This window comes from Papio anubis, chromosome 11, assembly GCF_008728515.1.
Source record: "Papio anubis isolate 15944 chromosome 11, Panubis1.0, whole genome shotgun sequence".
In the NCBI taxonomy this organism is placed as follows: Eukaryota; Metazoa; Chordata; class Mammalia; order Primates; family Cercopithecidae; genus Papio; species Papio anubis.
Window position 1 is genome coordinate 23,165,588 of NC_044986.1, and position 18,451 is coordinate 23,184,038.

The 18,451-nt window shown below is 44.2% G+C and overlaps 1 protein-coding gene across 1 annotated transcript in view; it reads right to left on the reverse strand.

Moving 5' to 3' along the window:
* MXI1 (MAX interactor 1, dimerization protein) overlaps positions 1-831 on the reverse strand; it is an 81,829-nt gene extending 80,998 nt beyond the window's left edge. The window contains exon 1 of the mRNA XM_009215332.3: positions 354-831. Within this exon, the coding sequence (XP_009213596.3) occupies positions 354-627 (274 nt within the window). The 5' untranslated portion in view covers positions 628-831. The remainder of the gene's footprint in view (positions 1-353) is intronic.
* Positions 832-18,451: the final 17,620 nt, after the last annotated feature.

Sequence of the window (18,451 nt, forward strand, 5' to 3'; positions counted from 1 at the left end):
AAAAAAAAGGAAGAAAGGCGACCTCAAAGAGATGAGCTCTCGGCTCAGTTGTCAGCAAACAACACCACTCCCCCGCTCCTCCGCTGGGCCATCCTCCCAGCCCCAGCCCGCCGGAGACGGACAGACCGACGCACCGACAGGCCCCTCTCTCCCCCTTGCCCGTCTTTGTTACATCTTTAGCAGCTTTGTGCGTGCGTGTCCTTTCTCCGGTGTCATCGGCTTTACTGCCAAGGGCTGGATGTGTGTGGGGGGGGGGGGGGGGGGGCACGGGCCGAGCTCGCGACAGGGGTCGCCCAAGTGGGGGAGAAAGAAAGAGCCGGGCGCCGAGGAAGAGCAGGGGCCCCCAAACTTACTTTTGTTTTCTTTCTCGATCTGCTCCAGGTAGCTGGCGGCCTCGAGCAGAATCTGCACGTTCTGCAGAAAAGTGTTAATGTGCTTCTCCATCGAGTTCTCGCTGGTGTTGAAAATGTCCGAGAAGGGGCACCTGGGCTTGGCCCCCGCAGGCTCCTCGGGCAGGGCCGGGGGCTGGGGCGCGGCCGCGGCGGGGGGCACAACCGGGGGCGCGGCGGGGGCCAGCCCCGCGCCCTCGCAGCGCGCCTCCTTGCGCGGCCGCCCGCGTTTGCCCATGGAGCAACGGGGGTCCGCCGAGCTCGTCCTCTAACGGGGCTGCGCGGCCCGGCCGAGCTCCGGGCCCCCAGGGAGACCCGGCCGGCTGGAGAGGAGAAGGCGCCGGGGCGAGGAGCCGGCCTGACTTCCCGAGCCTCGCTGCCTGCAGTTGTGTGTGTGAGTGTATGGGAGTGTGTGTCGGTCTCGCAGTGGGTCTGTGTGTATGGGAGATTGAATGAACCTACAGGACAGACGGAGGCGCTCTGGCGCCTGGGTCCTAGTGCGAGACTGTCGCCATCGGACCGGTCAAAATAAAAGGTGGAGACTAGCGAGGCCGGGACCGCCCCTGCCCGTCCCCGCAGCCTTCCCTGCCTCTCTTCAAGACTTACCACAGAGTAGAACACTGTTTTAACCGGAATGGAAAAAAATATTTGATGTCTCTGGGTGCACCTGCATAAAAACAAACTACTTTTTTCACAGAAAAATAATACCTCAAAAATTGTCCAGCACAATGCTTGGCACATAGTTAGGTCTCCATACATGGTGGCTGCTATGACTTAAATAAAAGCCCCCAATCCAAATGGGAAGAAGGGAACCAGTGTGTAACCAGGAGATCTCCCCACCCCCAACACAAACACTCCTACACACAGACACACATACATACGTAATCATGCACACACTTGCAGGCACCTGTGTGTGCCTTCACACAGCCAAATGAAATCCCCAGGCCGTCCAAATCCGAGTTACAGATTTACTCACTCCTTTCTCCCTTCAAATGCAAAGTTATTTTTCAGAAGTGGGAGGAGATGTCAGCATCCCTCTCCACACTCGTCTCCCCAGCCGTGGTTCAGCTGTGCAAAGCTCACACCAGGATGCCTCCACACCTGGCTCCCTTTTATTTGAAAGGCAGAAGTGGCAGCTCAGGAACCACCCTCCTCCCCAACTGAATTCCACCTTTTGCCTTTGAAGACCCCTTCCCCAGCTGACATTGTTTCACTGCCGCTGCTGTCAGCAATCATGGATGCTTTCCAGCCCTGGGAAGTACTGGAGGCGGCAGGGGATAATTGAAGGCTGCTCTAGAGTGCCACAGGAAAGGGTTCAAATCCCAGCGCTGCTGCATACAGACTGTGTGAGCTTGGACAAGTCCCTTAACTTCTCTTGGCCTAAGTTTCCACATCACTGAAATGTCTGATAAGATGCTTGTATATTAAATTGTATCTGACTTAGCACAGACTGGCCCATGGTAAGATCTTTTTTTTCCAATCCAGACCCAGGCAAGGGCCTGAGTCCCCTATTCTGATGTAACTTGTATCTAAGAAAGGAACAAGATGTAGTGAACAATACTCTTCTGCACTTCCTTGGAAAATATCTCTATGACAAGCCCATCTAAATATGGTTACTTTGCAAGGTCACCTGGAGTTTTCCTCCAGGAAAACCATTTATATAAAGGACAAAGACAATGCTGCCCCCTGGAGGTGTGCGATGCAGCCACCCTACTCAGAGGCAGCTTCATACACATTGTCATAAAAACTCTTGATGGCCAGGCGCAGTGGCGCAGGCCTGTAATCCCAGCTCTTTGGGAGGCCGAGGTGGGCGGATCACCTGAGGTTGGGAGTTGGCGACCAGCCTGACCAACATAGAGAAACCCGGTCTCTACTAAAAATACAAAATTAGCCAGGCGTGATGGCGCATGCCTGTAATCCCAGCTACTCGGGAGGCTGAGGCAGGGGAATCTCTTGAACCCAGGAGGCAGAGATTGCAGTGAGCCAAGATCACGCCATTGCACTACAGTCTGGGCAACAAGAGTGAAACTCCATCTGAAAAGGAAAGGAAAGGAAAGGAAAGGAGGGGAGGGGAGGGGAGGGGAGGGGAGGGGAGGGGAGAAAAACTCTTACAGGTCATGGAAACTTTTCTTTTAAAAAAAGGAAAATACATTTCTTTGTGAAATACTCTGTATAAAACTTACAGAATATGTATACATGCACACACTCTCCCAAAGCCTTCAAGAAAGCCTTTGTGCACTTTTAAAAACATAATAATGTGTTGCTGCTATGAGAGGAACAATTAGCAATTGTCATTTTAAAGCCGACGTATTCTCATTTTGGACCATAATATAATTATACCACACATACTCTTTGCTCATTTTCCATCTTGTGACAAATTTTGCCTGGGTGATCGCTGCATCCTTTAGCTACGATAGAGCAGAACCTTCTGAGTGTTGGAGATAAAAGTTTATCTTCCATTATTAGAACAATGACTGACTTTTTTGTTTCTGTGAGAACCACAACCTGAGTTATTCGTGTTGAAACACCCGTAAACATCTAAAAATGTTAGGAAGACCTCATGTATGCACAGTTTCAAACCAGCTTTCTCCAATGCCATTTTTGCAAAAACTGGCCCTCGTGTGAAACAGCTCTGATCTCTCTTGCCCCAAATGAAAGATGGTACTGAGACAATGAACCAGCTAAGCCCAGACAAAACCTTGCTTTCTCTTTAATTGCCCAGTGGTGGCATGGGTCAGATATATAGTACTGCAACATATATGCACCACCAAGGCAGGCACACGCGTGCATGAGTGGCATGGTGGGGGAAGGGTGTTTTGTAATTATTTATTTATGCCTGTTCCATCTCTCATAGGTCTGCGAGTTTCAGAAAGCCCAGTGGGAATCTTCAAGCTGGGCCACGGATCTGACCAAAGCCAAAATAAACAATGGCTTGAAGAAAATCTACAAAAAAGTGCTGATTTGCACTATTCCCACAGTCGGCCACAGCCCCCACCATCATTCCCATGGAAAACACCACGGCTGGTGCCAAATCAAGTTTTCCCCCCATCATAGGGGCATTGTTTTTTGTTATTATGTGAGTTCTTAGCATCAGACAATGGCACCACAAGAGACACAGTGGAAGCAGGAGAAATGCCTTTTTGTTTCATAAAGTCTGTGTTACTGTGCCCCCAGAGTCTCGCATATAGTTTACTTGCATATATTCATTTTGGTAACACGTATGTGGAACGACGAATGTGCCAAGCCCCCTCCTTATTTGTTTTCAGAGCCCATCAAGTGTTAAATCATATTAACGTCCCATTGCTCTCTCCCTTCTCCCCCTCCGTTCCCCAATTAACAGATTTCTCTAATAAAGTTGGCCACAACAGAAAGAGTGGTGTTTCAGGGGTTATATCACAGGACAGGCATCCAGGATGCTGGGTTACAAGCTCAGCTCCATTCCCGATTAGATTTGCTTCCCAGGAGGAGCCATTCAAACCCTTTGCAACCCCCCTTTCTTTGGGGCTTTCATTCCAGAAGGAAACCAGCCCCTTTGGAAATGCTGATAATTTCTGCATAGAACAGGTAGGGGATGCGAATACAGCCACTCTAATGAAAAGACATGAACTCTTTGAAAGAAAAGCAGGAATGCCCAATGAGGTCAGCTAGAATGCTCTCAGAGGGCCCAGGATATCTTGGGTGCCCAGTCAGCCTGGGTCCTCCTTTCCCAACATTCTGTTCATTTGTTTGTTTGGCTTATTTGCTTGTTTGGTAACACCTTTCCGTGGACCTTGTTTGTATATTAAAGCAAGATTGTTCTTTCTTTTATTTGCCCCTTTCCCCCCAGACATTCTATACTCTTATATCAAAGGAGTTGTTTTGCCTATAATTATGTCTTTATGTACACAGAGGCTGGTTAATTACTGAGAAGGTGATGGATGCGTTGCCAATGAGACCTCCCCACCTTGCGTTGGGATGGGATGCTCTTCCCTCTGTCATGGACCATTTTGGCTCTCTTGGGTTCGTTAGCGTTGCTCTTCCTGCCTCATCTATTCCCCGCTCACCAGCCTTTTCTGCCTAAATCCATCACTCTTCCACTCTCTAGTTTTCCTTTGGATCTTGCCAAAATGTCCTAGTCAGGTTCTTCCTTGCTCTCTGCCCTGTGGTCTTTGTACTCAGACTTGGCAAACACCATGAAGAGCTCTTCTGTCCCCTCCCTTGTCACTTGAGTCCTAATTCTCACAGCTTTCCCAGTCACAGTTTTCCAGGGTACCTTTCCCCTTTGGAAAGGAATCATCCAGCAGTTAGATGAGGAACTGGCTCACAGCTCCTTCTCCTTGGAGGTCTGACTCTTGCCTTCATTTGTTAGAAAGGAGTGGCCCCGTAGAAAGCCCAAGAATAGAGGGTTAGGAACTGTAAGACACAAGCAGAATGGCAGGAGCAAGGAGAACTGTGAGACTCTCTCCTACTGGCCTAAAAGTGCTGACCAGGCCTCCTCTAACCACTCCCCATACCCCCCACCACCACCCACACACTCACCAGTGGGTATAGACATGGGCAGGCAATAAGTAGCCTCCACCCTACAGTGGTGTTCACTGGGTGTCACCTGCTCCTGGAGGCATTATCTCAGCTCTCCTGGACTCTGCCCTCCTTTCTTCTAGAACTGTGAGTCTGGCAGCCTCTTCCTGGTTCAGCAGACTCCTGGGCTTCTCCTGTCCAACACCCAGTACTTAGAGGGCTCATTAGACTATGAGCTCATCAAGGGCAGGAAGCACGCCTTGCTCCTCCTAGAATCCCCAGGCCCTGGCACCTAGCACATGCATGGCACAATACTGGGGCTTAGGTCACGAGTCAAAGGCTTGAATGCCCTTCCCTGCCTGGTCAGAGCCTCGGTGCTGGCCGTTCATGGCTTCTTGCTCCAGTGGTGAGAAGAGGCATTTGATGCTGTCTGCAAAACTATTCCTGAGTCACTCACATTAAAGTTTAAATATCTAAATGCTGTCTCCGTGGAGAAGCCAGAAACCCATTGAGCCAGATGGTTGAGGTTCCATTACAAAAAAGTGCAGAGACTCAGCTGCCCTTTCCCCTGTCCTTACTGCTGGTGACAGATCTGGTGACAACATGGGTCTCCTGTGTTATAAGATGCCTCTAATGGAGAATTTTCAGGAATCACCAGGCGGTAAAGGCAGTGGCCTGAGACTAAATTAGAAGTCAGATGGAGCTTTTCTCACATCTCCCCCATTCTAGGGTGTCTTCTCAGTCTTTCAGGACCCAGTTCCTTTAACATCTCCTTATTTTTTAATTAATTCAGCAAAAGTTTCTAAATTTATGTACATTAAAGTGGCAGGTATCAGTGACAGACTAGCTTAAATATGACTTTCCCTGGAGGCATTTGGAATTAAAGATGACCAGTGCCTTAAGCTTTAAAGAATAACGTTCTAATGGTAAAATATTAGGCATCAAGAGATGAAAGGGCAAGGTAGTTTGCAAGTGGCAAAGCGTTTTCCTCCTGATTATTAGCTAGCTGAACTTGTATAAGTCACTTAACCTCTCAGATAATCCGTGTTATCATCGACGAAGTGGGAAGAACAATGCTTGCCTTGCTGAAGGGGTATACATGAAGAAACTTTTGAAACTGTAAAGAGTAGTGTGCGTGGCTGGGCATGGTGGCTCATGCCTGTAATCCCAGCACTTTGGGAGGCTGAGGGGGGCGGATCACAAGGTCAGGAGTTTGAGAGCAGCTTGGCCAAGATGGTGAAACCCCATCTCTACTAAAAATGCAAAAAAAATTAGCCAGGCATAGTGGCGTGCACCTATAATCGCAGCTACTCAGGAGGCTGAGGCAGGAGAATTGCTTGAACCCGGGAAGCAGAGGTTGCAGTGAGCCGAGATCACACCACTGCACTCCAGCCTGGGCAACAGAGCTAGACTCTGTCTCAAAAAACAAACAAAAAAAAACCACAATGGTGTGCATGTCAGGATAGAATCAGGCTACAAGAGTCCTGGAAGATTTTTAGGGAAAACAAAACCAAAAATGACAAGAAGATGGGAGAAGAAATTAGAAGACCAGGGCTTTGGGCCAACTCTTCTACTGAACTACTGTGTAATTTTGAATAAACAATCTCATCATCTGGTGCCTCAGTGTCCTTGCTGATGAAGAGGGTATTCCATCGCCACAGAGTCTGCCTCTCTCCACTATTCCAGAAAGCTTCATTAATTCATCTCTCCTATGTTCATGAATCGCAGACTGGGATGTCACTGCCCAGAAGTATTTGGAACAGCATGGGAGAACCATTGTGACCACACCGAGCTGGTAAAATTCTAGCCCAAGGCAAAAAGATTGGCATTTTAGGTCACCCAATCTGCCTTATCTCTGGAAAAGACTGCTTCCCATTGGTTCTTTTTTGGAAAGAAAAAAAAGAAAGAAAGGAAAGTTGAAGTAACCTCATTCCTAGTCTAGGGGCCCAGGACGCCTGGACTGAATAATCTGGAAGACAGCCCCCCACCCAACTTTGGAGGATATACAAAATCTGCTGCTTCTAGTTCCTGACCTTCTGCCTGGACACCTGCCTACCACCCACCCTGTCCTCACCTCTGAAGTCTATGTTCTCTTTCTCTTTTTTCTGTCTCTCCTACCAGTAGCCTATAAGTTGTCCCTCTCCCTTTCCTTATCCAAAGCACAATTTTCATGGGTGAAAAAGTTGATGAGCACTGAAGTGAGTATGTTTATCAGGGATAACAGATCCAGGAGCACATACTCTACATATACGTTAATTCATTCCATCAGAGGATACTGAGAGTCTCCTGTGTGCCAGGCTTGTTCTAGGTGCAGGGACACAGCAGTGAGCAAACAGCCAAAACCTTCCAACCTCACAGGACTTATTTCATACCCAGGCATACACATGCAGATGCATATACAAAAGCAGGCCCCTTAACTGCTGTGTCTTTCAGATAATGAAATGTAAACTCAAAATTAGGGCCAGAGTAGCAGGATTTATACAGAAGGACGACTATATATCCTCTCCACACACCACAGAAATAGTCATAAAAGTGAGGAATGGTTTGTTTTCATGTTTTCCTTTTCTTTCTCCTTCCTTATTCTGGAAATTAACTTTTGTTTGCATACAGCTGACCCTTTGCATGTTACAACAGTACCAAGGCTGGGCACGGTGACTTCAAGCCTATAATCCCAGCACTTTGGGAGGCTGAGGCGGGAGGATCACCTGAGGTCAGGAGTTTGAGACCAGTCTGGCCAACATGGTGAAACCCCATCTCTACTAAAAATACAAAATCAGCCAGGCATGGTGGTGCATGCCTGTAATCCCAGCTACTCAGGAGGCTGAGGCGGAGGTTGCAGTGAGCCAAGATCGTGCCGTTGCACTCCAGCATGGGTGACAAGAGTGAAACTCTATCTCAGACAAAACAAAACAGTATCAAGACACACTACCTCATGTATTAGAATAGCTTAAAATTTTTCATGTCATTCTAATTCAGAGTTCTGAAGATCTCACAGATATGTGTGCCTCGCCAAAGAGTCACGTCAAAACAACTGTCTGAAATTATAACCTACCTGGAAAAGTCAGAAACATAATCAGAGGCTATTTCCATATAACTACACCCTAAAAACACCCATCCCAGACAGGCAGGCACATGAGAATAACATGTTGGCATACAGTTGCAAGAACCTGCTCTACACTTGGGATACTTATTGCATCATTGTGAAAGTAAAATTTAGTAGAAAATACTAAACAGGGAGACTAGAATTGGGAAATTCTTCTCCATTTCCTGTGTCACGTTTCACAGTCTTCAAAGATTTAGGCTCTATCAAATCCTAGACTAAACTGGTGTTAAAGGAAAGGTCTTCTCTTGGTAGCTTTATTCTTAAATTCTTTGGACATGGACACTTTTGAGTGCATTATAAACATGGGTAATATGGTCCCATATTGTCTTAGAGATGCTGTCATTATAAGAGCTAATATTTATAGCATGCTTAGTACAGGCACATCTCATTTTATCGTGCTTTGCTTTATTGCATTCCCAAGACGCTGCATTTTTCACAAATGGAAAATGGGGCCAGCCCTGCATCGAGCAAGACTATTGGCGCCATTTTTCCAACAGCATGTGCTTGCTTTGTGTTTCTGTGTCACATTTTGATAATTCTCAAAATATTTCAAACTTTCAAATAATTATTGTATCTGTTATGGCGATCTGTGGTCAGTGATCTTTGATTTTACTATTGTAATGTTTGGGGCACCATGAACCACACCCACAAAAGATGGCAAACTTAATCAATAAATGTTGTGTGTGTTCTGACTGCTCCACGGACCAGCTAGTCTCCCATTTCTTTCCTTCTTCTGGGGCCTCCCTATTACCTGAGACACAACAATATTAAAATTAGACCAATTAATAACCCTACAATGGCCAGAAAGTGTTTAAGTGAAAGGAAGAGTCACATGTTTCTCATTTTAAATTAAAAGCTAGAAATGATTAACCTTAGTGACAAAGCCAAGATAGGTTGAAAACTAGGCCTCTTGCACCAGTTAGCCAAGTTGTAAATGCAAATGAAAAGTTATTGAAGGAAATTAAAGGTGCTACTCCAGTGAACATGTCAATAGTAAGAAAGTGAAACAGCTTTGTGGGTGCTATGGAGAAAGTTTTTAGTGGTCTGGATAGAAGATCAAACCAGCCAGAACATTTCCTTAAGCCAAAGCCTAATCCAGAGCCCTAACTCTATTTGATTCTATAAAGGCTAACAGGAGTGACAATGCTACAGAAGAAAAGTTGGAAGCTAGCAGAGACTGGTTCACGAATTTAAGGAAAGAAGCCATCTCCATAATAACATAGGCATCTCCATAACATGTAGAAGCTGCAGCAAGTTATTGAGAAGATCCAGCTAAAATAATGGATAAAGATGGCTACATGAAACAACAGATTTTCAATGTGGATGAAACAGCCATCTATTGGAAGAAGATGCCATCTAGGACTTCCATAGCTAAAGAAGTCATAGAAAGAACAAGTCAATACCTGGCTTCAAAGCTTCGAAGGCCGGGCTGACTGTCTTGGTAGAGACTGATGAGCTAATGCAGTTGGTAACTTTAAGTTGAATTCAGTGCTCATTTACTATTCCGAAAAGTCTAGGGACCTTAAGAATTATGCTAAATCTCTACATCTGTGCTCTATAAATGAAACAATAAAGCCTGGATAACAGCACATCTGTTTACTGTTTTTGAGCCCACTGTTGAGACCTATTGCTCAGGAAAAAAAAAAAAAAAAAAAAAAGATTCCTTTCAAAATATTGCTAATCATTGACAATACACCTGGTTATCCAAGAGCTCTGATGGAGATGTACAAGGAGATTAATATTATTTTCATGTCTGCTAATACAACATCTACTCTTCAGTTCATGGATCAAGGAGTAATTTCAGCTTTCAAATCATTATTTCAGAAATATAATTCATAAGCCTGTATCTGCCACTGATCATGATTCTTCTGATGGATCTGGGCAAAGTAAATTGAAAACCTGCTGTAAAGGTTTCACCATTCTAGACTCCATTAAGAGTATTTGTGATTCATAAAAAGAGGTCAAAATATCAACATGACCAGGAGTTTGGAAGAAGTTGATTCTAATCCTCATGAATGACTTTGAGGGGTTCAAGACTTCAGTGAAAGAAGTAACTGTAGATGTGGTGGAAATAGCAAGGGAACTAGAATTAGAAGTGGAGCCTGAAGATGTGACTGAACTGCTGCAATCTCATGATCAAACTTGAACAGATGAGGAGTTGCTTCTTCTGGATAAGCAAAGAAAGTGGTTTCTTGAGAGTGAACCTACTGCTGGTGAAGATGCTGTGAACATTAATGAAATCACAACAAAGAATTTAGAATATTACATAAACTTAGTTCAAAAAGCTATGGTAGGGTTTAAGAGGATTGACTCCAATTTTGAAAGAAGTTCTACTGAGGGTAAGGTGAAATCAAGCAGTAGCACATGCTACAGAAAAATCTTTTGTGAAAGGAAGAGTCAATCAATGCAACAAACTTTGCTGTTGTCTTATTTTAAGGAATTGCCACAGTCACTCCACGCTGATCACTCAGCAACCATCAACATCGAGGGAAGGCCCTCCACCAGCAAAAACATTATGACTCCCTGAAGGCTTAGATGATTGTTAGAATTTTTGAGCAATAAAGTTTCTTTCTTTTTTATTTAATTTAATTTATTTATTTATTTGAGGCAGAATTCTCATTCTATTGCCCAGGCTGGAATACAGGGTCATGATCTCAGCTCACTGCAACCTCCTCCTCCTGGGTTTAAGTGATTCTCCTGCCTCAGTCTCATGAGGAGCTGGGACTACAGGTGTACACCACCAAGCCTGGCTAATTTTTTTTTTTTTTAGGAAAGACGGGGCTTTGCCATGTTGGCCAGGCTGGTCTTGAACTCCTGACCTCAGGTGATCCGCCCACCTCGACCTCCTGAAGTGCTGGGATTAGAGGAGTGAGCCACTGTGCCTGGCCACAATAAAGTATTTTTAATTAAGGTTTGTGCATTTATGTTTTAGACATAATGCTATTGTACACTTAATAAAATACAGTATAATGTAAACATAACTTCTATATACACTGGGAAACCAAAAAATTCATGTAAGCGGCTTTATTGTGACATTTGTTTTATGAAGGTGGTCTGGAATCAAAACTCCAAAGTTGCAGTATCTCTAAGGTGTGTTGGTATTCCAGCACCCATACTCCATGCACAGTTTCATTTCACCGTCATACTCTCTCCATGACCTATTATCATCATTTCCTTTTTTTTTTTTTTTTTTTTTTTTTAGACGGAATCTCACTCTGTTGCCCAGGCTGGAGTGCAGTGGTGTGATCTCGGCTCACTGCAAGCTCTGCCTCCCGGGTTCACGCCATTCTCCTGCCTCAGCCTCCCGAGTAGCTGGGACCACAGGCGCCTACCACCTCGCCTGGCTAATTTTTTTTGTATATTTAGTAGAGACAGGGTTTCACCGTGTTAGCCAGGATGGTCTCAATTTCCTGACCTCGTGATCCGCCCGCCTCGGCCTTCCCAAAGTGCTGCGATTACAGGCGTGAGCCACCGCGCCCGGCCTATATCATTCCCATTTTACAGATGAAGAAATGGAGACTGAAGAAAAATAAATACCATGACCCAGACGGCATAGCTAGTAAGTGGTGGAGCTGGAGCTCTTCTTGGTCTCCAGCCTGAAATGGCAAGACGTTCCTTCTTCCTGCTTACAATGCACATATCTTCATTCAGTTCTGTACAGGCACCTATTGGTTGGGTATAAGTGTATGCAATCTTACTAATTGGGTTTATGTGCATAAAGGGGTACTGGTTCCAATCTAATCCTCATTAGATTGTAGATTAAAATTTCTAGTAAAGGAAACTCGGATTCTCCCTTCCCAGTTTGTGAGTTCTTCTAGAGCATCCATGGCATCCCCTGCATGGCCTACCAAGCATCATGCATACAGTAGCTACCCAATAAGATTGTTCAATTACTAGTAACTCCATACAGGGCCAGCCCAGGGAGTAGATAGCACCTCCAGTTATTTATCAGACATTACCAACCTCCTATGAGCACCAACAGTGACCTCTCACGGTGTCTGTCTTCCCCTTCACATGATCAGCCCCACTGCTGAGTTAGAGGGCAGACACTAGGCCATTATCCACAGAAGACCCTAAGAAAATGCATGCATTTGCTGCCCTGGACAGAGGTTGTGAAGCGGAGAGTAATGCATAAGTGCATTTGCAAGGACTGTGGATCGCATATGGCAGATTCTCAGCCTGTGCCTGTACATCAGAATCACTTGGGGATAGGATTGCCAAATTTTTCTAGTGAAAATACAGGATGCCCAGTTCATTTAAATCTGAGATAAACAACAAATCATGTTTTAGTATAAATATGGCCCATGTAATATTTGCGACATATTTATGCTAAAAAGTACTCATTGTCATTTGAAATTGAAATTTTTTTTTTTTTTTTTTGAGACAGTCTCGCTCTGTCGCCCAGGCTACAGTGCAGTGGCGTGGTCTCAGCTCACTGCAAGCTCCGCCTCCCGGGTTCATGCCATTCTCCTGCCTCAGCCTCCCAAGTAGCTGGGACTACAGGCACCCGCCACCTCACCCGGCTAGTTTTTTGTACTTTTTAGTAGAGACGGGTTTTCACCGTGTTAGCCAGGATGGTCTCGATCTCCTGACCTTGTGATCCGCCCGTCTCGGCCTCCTAAAGTGCTGGGATTACAGGCTTGAGCCACCGTGCCCGGCCTGAAATTGAAATTTAATTGAGCATCCTATATATTATCTGGCAACCTTAATTGGGAAACAACTGAGAATAATTAAATCGGAATCTCTTGAAATGCAGTCCAGATACTAACAATTTTAAAAGGCTTCCTAGGTTATTCTAGTGGCCAGCTGTGCTTGGGAATCACTGATAGAAGAGAGCTAAAATCTTGGAGATCATAGGAGGGAAAATGGGGTTTGGCCCAGAGTGGGCAACCCCTAAGTAGGAAGGGAGTGGAGACATGTGACAAATGTCACCTACCCAAAGTTCTGCCTTCAGGGAGCTCTGCTGGGCCACATCCCAGAGACGAAATCAGCCACAGTCAGAGTGGAGCTGGACTGTGCAGCCATCATGTTTTCAAGGTCACACCAGAGTGCCCAGTACCATCTCGAGGGAGCTCAGTGCCCTCCAAAGACATCAACCCTCCCACTAACCACCTCCATCCAGAAACAGCAAAACCAGTATGTGTCAAATTTCATTTCCTTTGTGTATGTGAGTTAAGCAGCCACCCAAATGTCTCCTGTGACTTGAGGAGCTCAGAGTGAAGTCCGTCTTGACAAGTCACACAACACAGGGTCCAAAGCTTGAAGTTTGGAGCCAGACAGAGATGGGTGCAAATTATATTTCTGTCATTTACTTAGGGGGTACATAAGCTTGGGCAAATTACATAATTCCTCTGAACCTCAGTTTTTCGTCTGCAAAATGGGAATGATAATTATACTTCCCTCACAAGATTATCATGAGAATCAAATGAGATAATGCCTATAAAATGCCTACTTGGTCCAGCGTCTGGCATGGACAAAGCGCTCAATAAGTAGTTATTATTATTTTATTGCTGTTATCATTCCCAGAGGTCCCCTACAGATCCTCCTCTCCCAACGTTTGGCAGCAGCAGGAGAGCAGGGTACATTGGTCCATGCAGGTGGGAGTGCAGTACTATAAAACCTGGAGCTCCTCAAGGAGTCCCTCTGCTGAACAGAATGTAGGCTCAGAACGCCCTGTTCCCATCTTTCAGCTTTTGAGGGAAACACATAGTCCAAGCCTGTTAAGATAGTATCACTCTTTAAAACAAATTTTTTTTGAGACAGGGTCTCACTCTGTGGCCCAGGCTAGAATCCAATGGCACAATTATATTTCACTGTAGCCTCAAACTCCTGGGCTCAAGTAATCCTCCTGCCTCAGCCTCCTAAGTAGCTGAAACTACAGATGCAGCCATCATGCTTCCTGGAGATACATATATATACACACACACACATATTTATTTATTTATTGTAGAGACAGGGTCTCACTATGTTGTTGCCCAGGCTGGTCTCAAATTCCTGGGCTCAAGCAATCCTCCTTCCTCATCCTCCTAAAGTGGTGGGATTATAAGCTTGAGCCACTGTGCCTAGCCAAAATAGCATTACTCTTGGCATAAAGAAAAGGGCAGGGGTGGATAAAAGGGACCTGACTCCCTGATTTCCAGCTGTGACTTTGCCAATAACTTGTCATGACCTTAGGCAGGTCATTGCATCACTTAGGGTTCAGTTTCTTCATCTGTTTAATGAGTATGGGCCAGATGATCACTTCCATCCATAATACTCCTTGATAAGCTCCCTTATGGAAATTCTTGCCTTGACTTTACCGCCACCTTCCCCAGATAATTAATATTCTTTCCCTACCTATTCCCAGGGTTGCGAAGAGGAGAACTGGGGCTCACGCAGAGTTGTGGGTTTCCTGCCTTTTCTTCAGGTACATCTGTATATCTGTTTCACTGAAAAGTACAACATATGATCTTTAAGTTCTGTTTTCCCGTCAAAGAATGGAGAGAAACTTCTTAGCTCATTCTGTCTTTTGCCCATCTTTAAGATGAGCCCAAACTCACCCAGCACTGACCATTGTTGAAGTCCAGAGTACAAATAGAACTGAAATGCAAAAGGACTATTTTGAGGGTGTCATTCAAACGCTGAAGCCCCTCCCTGCTCACTGGAGCACCCTGGATGCACCTGTTCTTTTTCTCTTAGGTAATCCGTTCCTAATCCTTTTTCAAATTTCACCTGCCATTGAGAGTCCACTGTTGTCATTTTTGAAGGACAAACCTGTTTTTCAAGTGATAACTGCATTGGCCATCTGTCTCCATTAACCATCCCCCACCCCATCCTCTTTCTCCAAATCCCCAAATAACTAAAATAATAGTGAAATAAAAGACAATATATTATCTGGTTGCAACACACAGCATTTTGTCCATGTTTGATCAGTATCAGGATGAACCTCAGAGCAAACATGGTACCAACAGAAAAGTTCTCTGGGTTTCCAGAAGTTTCCTGCCACAGGGTTCAGAGCTGGATAAATAGCTGCCTCTCACCTCTAATGAAGAAAATCATTTTATTAGTGTGTAACCCAAGGAGAGGTTATGTTGCTTTTTTTTTTTTTTTTTTAACAAGGCTATATAACTGGCTAACATTCATACACGGGTATTCTGAGAAAACGCCTGTCTCCATTAGGATTTGAGATAAAGTCTTAATCAAAGTGGTCGTGAACTCCTTTTGAAGCTGCACAGGAAATCTCTGGGAAACACAGTTAAAAAGACTCAGTTCACAGGAAACTTCTTTATTCATAATATTCAGAGATTTGTTTCTGATTCGACTTTGGTCACTTGCTTTGCTGAAAGAAACATAATAGGAATTTAGGCCACATCTCCAGGAGATCAAATCTAAAAAGTGGGATGTGGGCTGCAGATACTTAATTTGGGGACATCACCAGCCACCAGTCGGAGTTTTGACATGGTAAAGCAAGACCCAACAGCTGGGCATTTTGGTGTTTTTGGGACAGCCACTCGGAGTGTAAAACTATCTTCCCTCTTTGAACTATGGAGATTTAACAACCTTTGATGGGGTTAATTTTACTGTGATAACAGATTTACCCAGAGAGGATGCTTGAATAACTCAGGCCTGATTAGCTCTCTGGAAAGATGGGCCCAAAATATCTCATGGAGACGTTCTATTAGCAAAGGATTTTGATCGCTTGAAAATGTTGATGAGTTACGCTGAAAGTTGGAATGATACTGAAATTTTAGTGGGGTTTTGCTTCGGTTAAGAAGTGTAAATAAAAACGGGGCAGAAAGAATTTCTACTTTCAAAAAGAAGGGGTAGACATAGTTTTCTCTATTCCTCCTAAGCACAACCCCAAACCTTAGACATTATATATAAAACAAGCATAAGACAACTCTAAAAGGTGGAGAGAGAAAGGAAGACTGCCCAGAGATCTCAGAAGCCTGGGAACAACACAGTGATTAATTCTCTGGATTTTATGTTTGCCTTATATGTTCCAGGCTTAGAGCTGAAGAAGTCAGTAACCTGGACACTCCAAAAAGTGCAGAGGTTAAAACAATCTCAACAAAAGCCTATCCTCTCTAGCCAAAGGACCAGGAAAGGGACAGCCTAGCAAGACAAAAACTTTTAGATAATAACCACTCTACTCCAGCCAAGTACCACAGAGAAACTGTGACCCCACCCACGCTCTCACCAGCAAAGGCCAAGTGGGGAGCCTCAACTTTCACCCTAGCCAGGCTGTAATACGCCTTCCCCACTCCTCCACCAGAATGATGTCAGAGAAGGCAGAATAGGCGGCCATGACTTTCAATCTTACCAGCTGGTAATAAGGGCCTTCCCCACTGTGATTAGTGGAGACCACAGGGGCGCTCCCATTCCTGCACAATTTAACAAAGTGCCCCCTCAGGTGTCCTTGGAGACCAACAAAGGAACTTGGATTTCTATCTCCACCTAGCAGTAACAAGGCAGTACCTTTTCTTCCCCTGCCATGGCGGTGTTAGAGAAAGCCACATGAAACAGAAGGTCTAAATAAAATGCAGAGCCTTATAACATAACAGGAAAATTTCCAGGTTTCCATTAAAAAAAATCATTCATCATTCTAAGAACCAGCAAGATCTCGAACCAAATGAAAAAGACACTCAAAAGATGATGGGAGCAGGAGAGAGAATTGAGGAGATGTTGGCTAAAGGATAAAACTTCTGTTAGGGCTGGGCATAGTGGTTCATCTCTGTAATCCCAGCATTTTGGGAGGCCAAGGCAGGCAGATCACCTTAGGTTAGGAGTTCAAGACTAGCCTGGACAACATGGTGAAACACTGTCTCTACCAAAAATACAAGAATTAGCAGGGCATGGTGGTGCACACCTGTAATCCCAGCTTCTCGGGAGGCTGAGGCACAAGAATCGCTTGAACAGGGGAAGCGGAAGTTGCAATGAGCCAAGATCGTGCCACTGCATTCCAGCCCAGGCAACAGAGCACGAACTGTCTCAAAAAAAAAAAAAATTTCAGTTAGACAGTTAGAATAAATTCAAGAAATCGATTTATAACATGGTGCTTATAGTTAATAGCAACATACTGCATACTTGAAAATTGCTAAGAGAGTAGATTTTATGTGTTCTCACCACAAAAGATGATAAATATATGAGATAATGAATATGTTAGTTCACTTGATTTGGTCATTCCACAATGTATACATATTGTGTATATATACATATATACAGAACATGTTGCACATTATAAATGTATACAACTTGTGTTTGTCAATTTTAAAAATAATTTTAAAATAGATGACAGTGCTTAGATGAAAGAGAAATAGCTACAATAAAATGCTTCAATGAATAATTACAAACATACTTGAAATATATGAATAAGGCCAGGCACGGTGGCTCACGCCTGTAATCCCAGCACTTTGGGAGGCCGAGGCGGGCAGATCACGAGGTCAGGAGATCGAGACCATCCTGGCTAATACGGTGAAACCCCGTCTCTACTAAAAATACAAAAAAATTAGCCGGACGTGGTGGTGCACTCCTGTAGTCCCAGCTACTCGGAGGCTGAGGCAGGAGAATGGCGTGAACCCGGGTGAGCCGGTTCACCAGCTTGCAGTGAGCCAAGATCGCACCACTGCACTCCAGCCTGGGCAACAAAGCGAGACTCCGTCTAAAAAAAAAAAAAAAAAAAAAAATATATATATATATCTATATATATATATGAATAAATAGAAAGTCTCAGCAAAAAAGGAAGATATAAAAAAGAACCAAATGGAAACTATAGAACTAAAAAGTACAATAACAAAAGTAAAAAGCTCAGTAGATAGGTTTAACAGCAGAATGGAGGAGGCAGAAGAAAGAAAAATGGAGCTGGAAGATGGAACAATGAAATTACTCAACTGAATAATTGAGACAAAAATAGACTGAAAAAAATGAGCAGAGCCTTATGGGACTATAACAAATGATTTAACATTCTTATCATTGGAGTTCCAGAATGAGAGGAGAAAGACAGCAAGGCTGGAAAAGTATTTGAAGAAATAATGATTGAGAACTTCCCAAATTTGTCAAGAGATATAAACCTACAGATACAAGTAGCCTAGTGAACCCCAAACAGAGTTAATCCAAATAAATTCATTCCAAGATACACCATAATTGAACTAAGCTTCTGATTCCAAGATACACCATAAACTAAGCTTCTGATTCCAAGATACACCATAAACTAAGCTTCTGAAAACTAATGACAAACTCTTGAAAGTAACTAAAGAAAAATTATACTTTATCTGTAGGGAAAAACAATTCAAGTGAGAGTACGTTTCTCATCAAAAACCATGGAAGCCATAAGGAAGTGGCACAATCTTTTTCAAGTGCTGAAACAGCTGTCACTTGAAAATCCTATGCCTACTGAAAATATCCTTCAGAGATGAAGAGAGTATCAGAACATCTCAGATGAGGAAAGCTAAGAGAATTTGTCACCAGCAGACATACCCTAAAT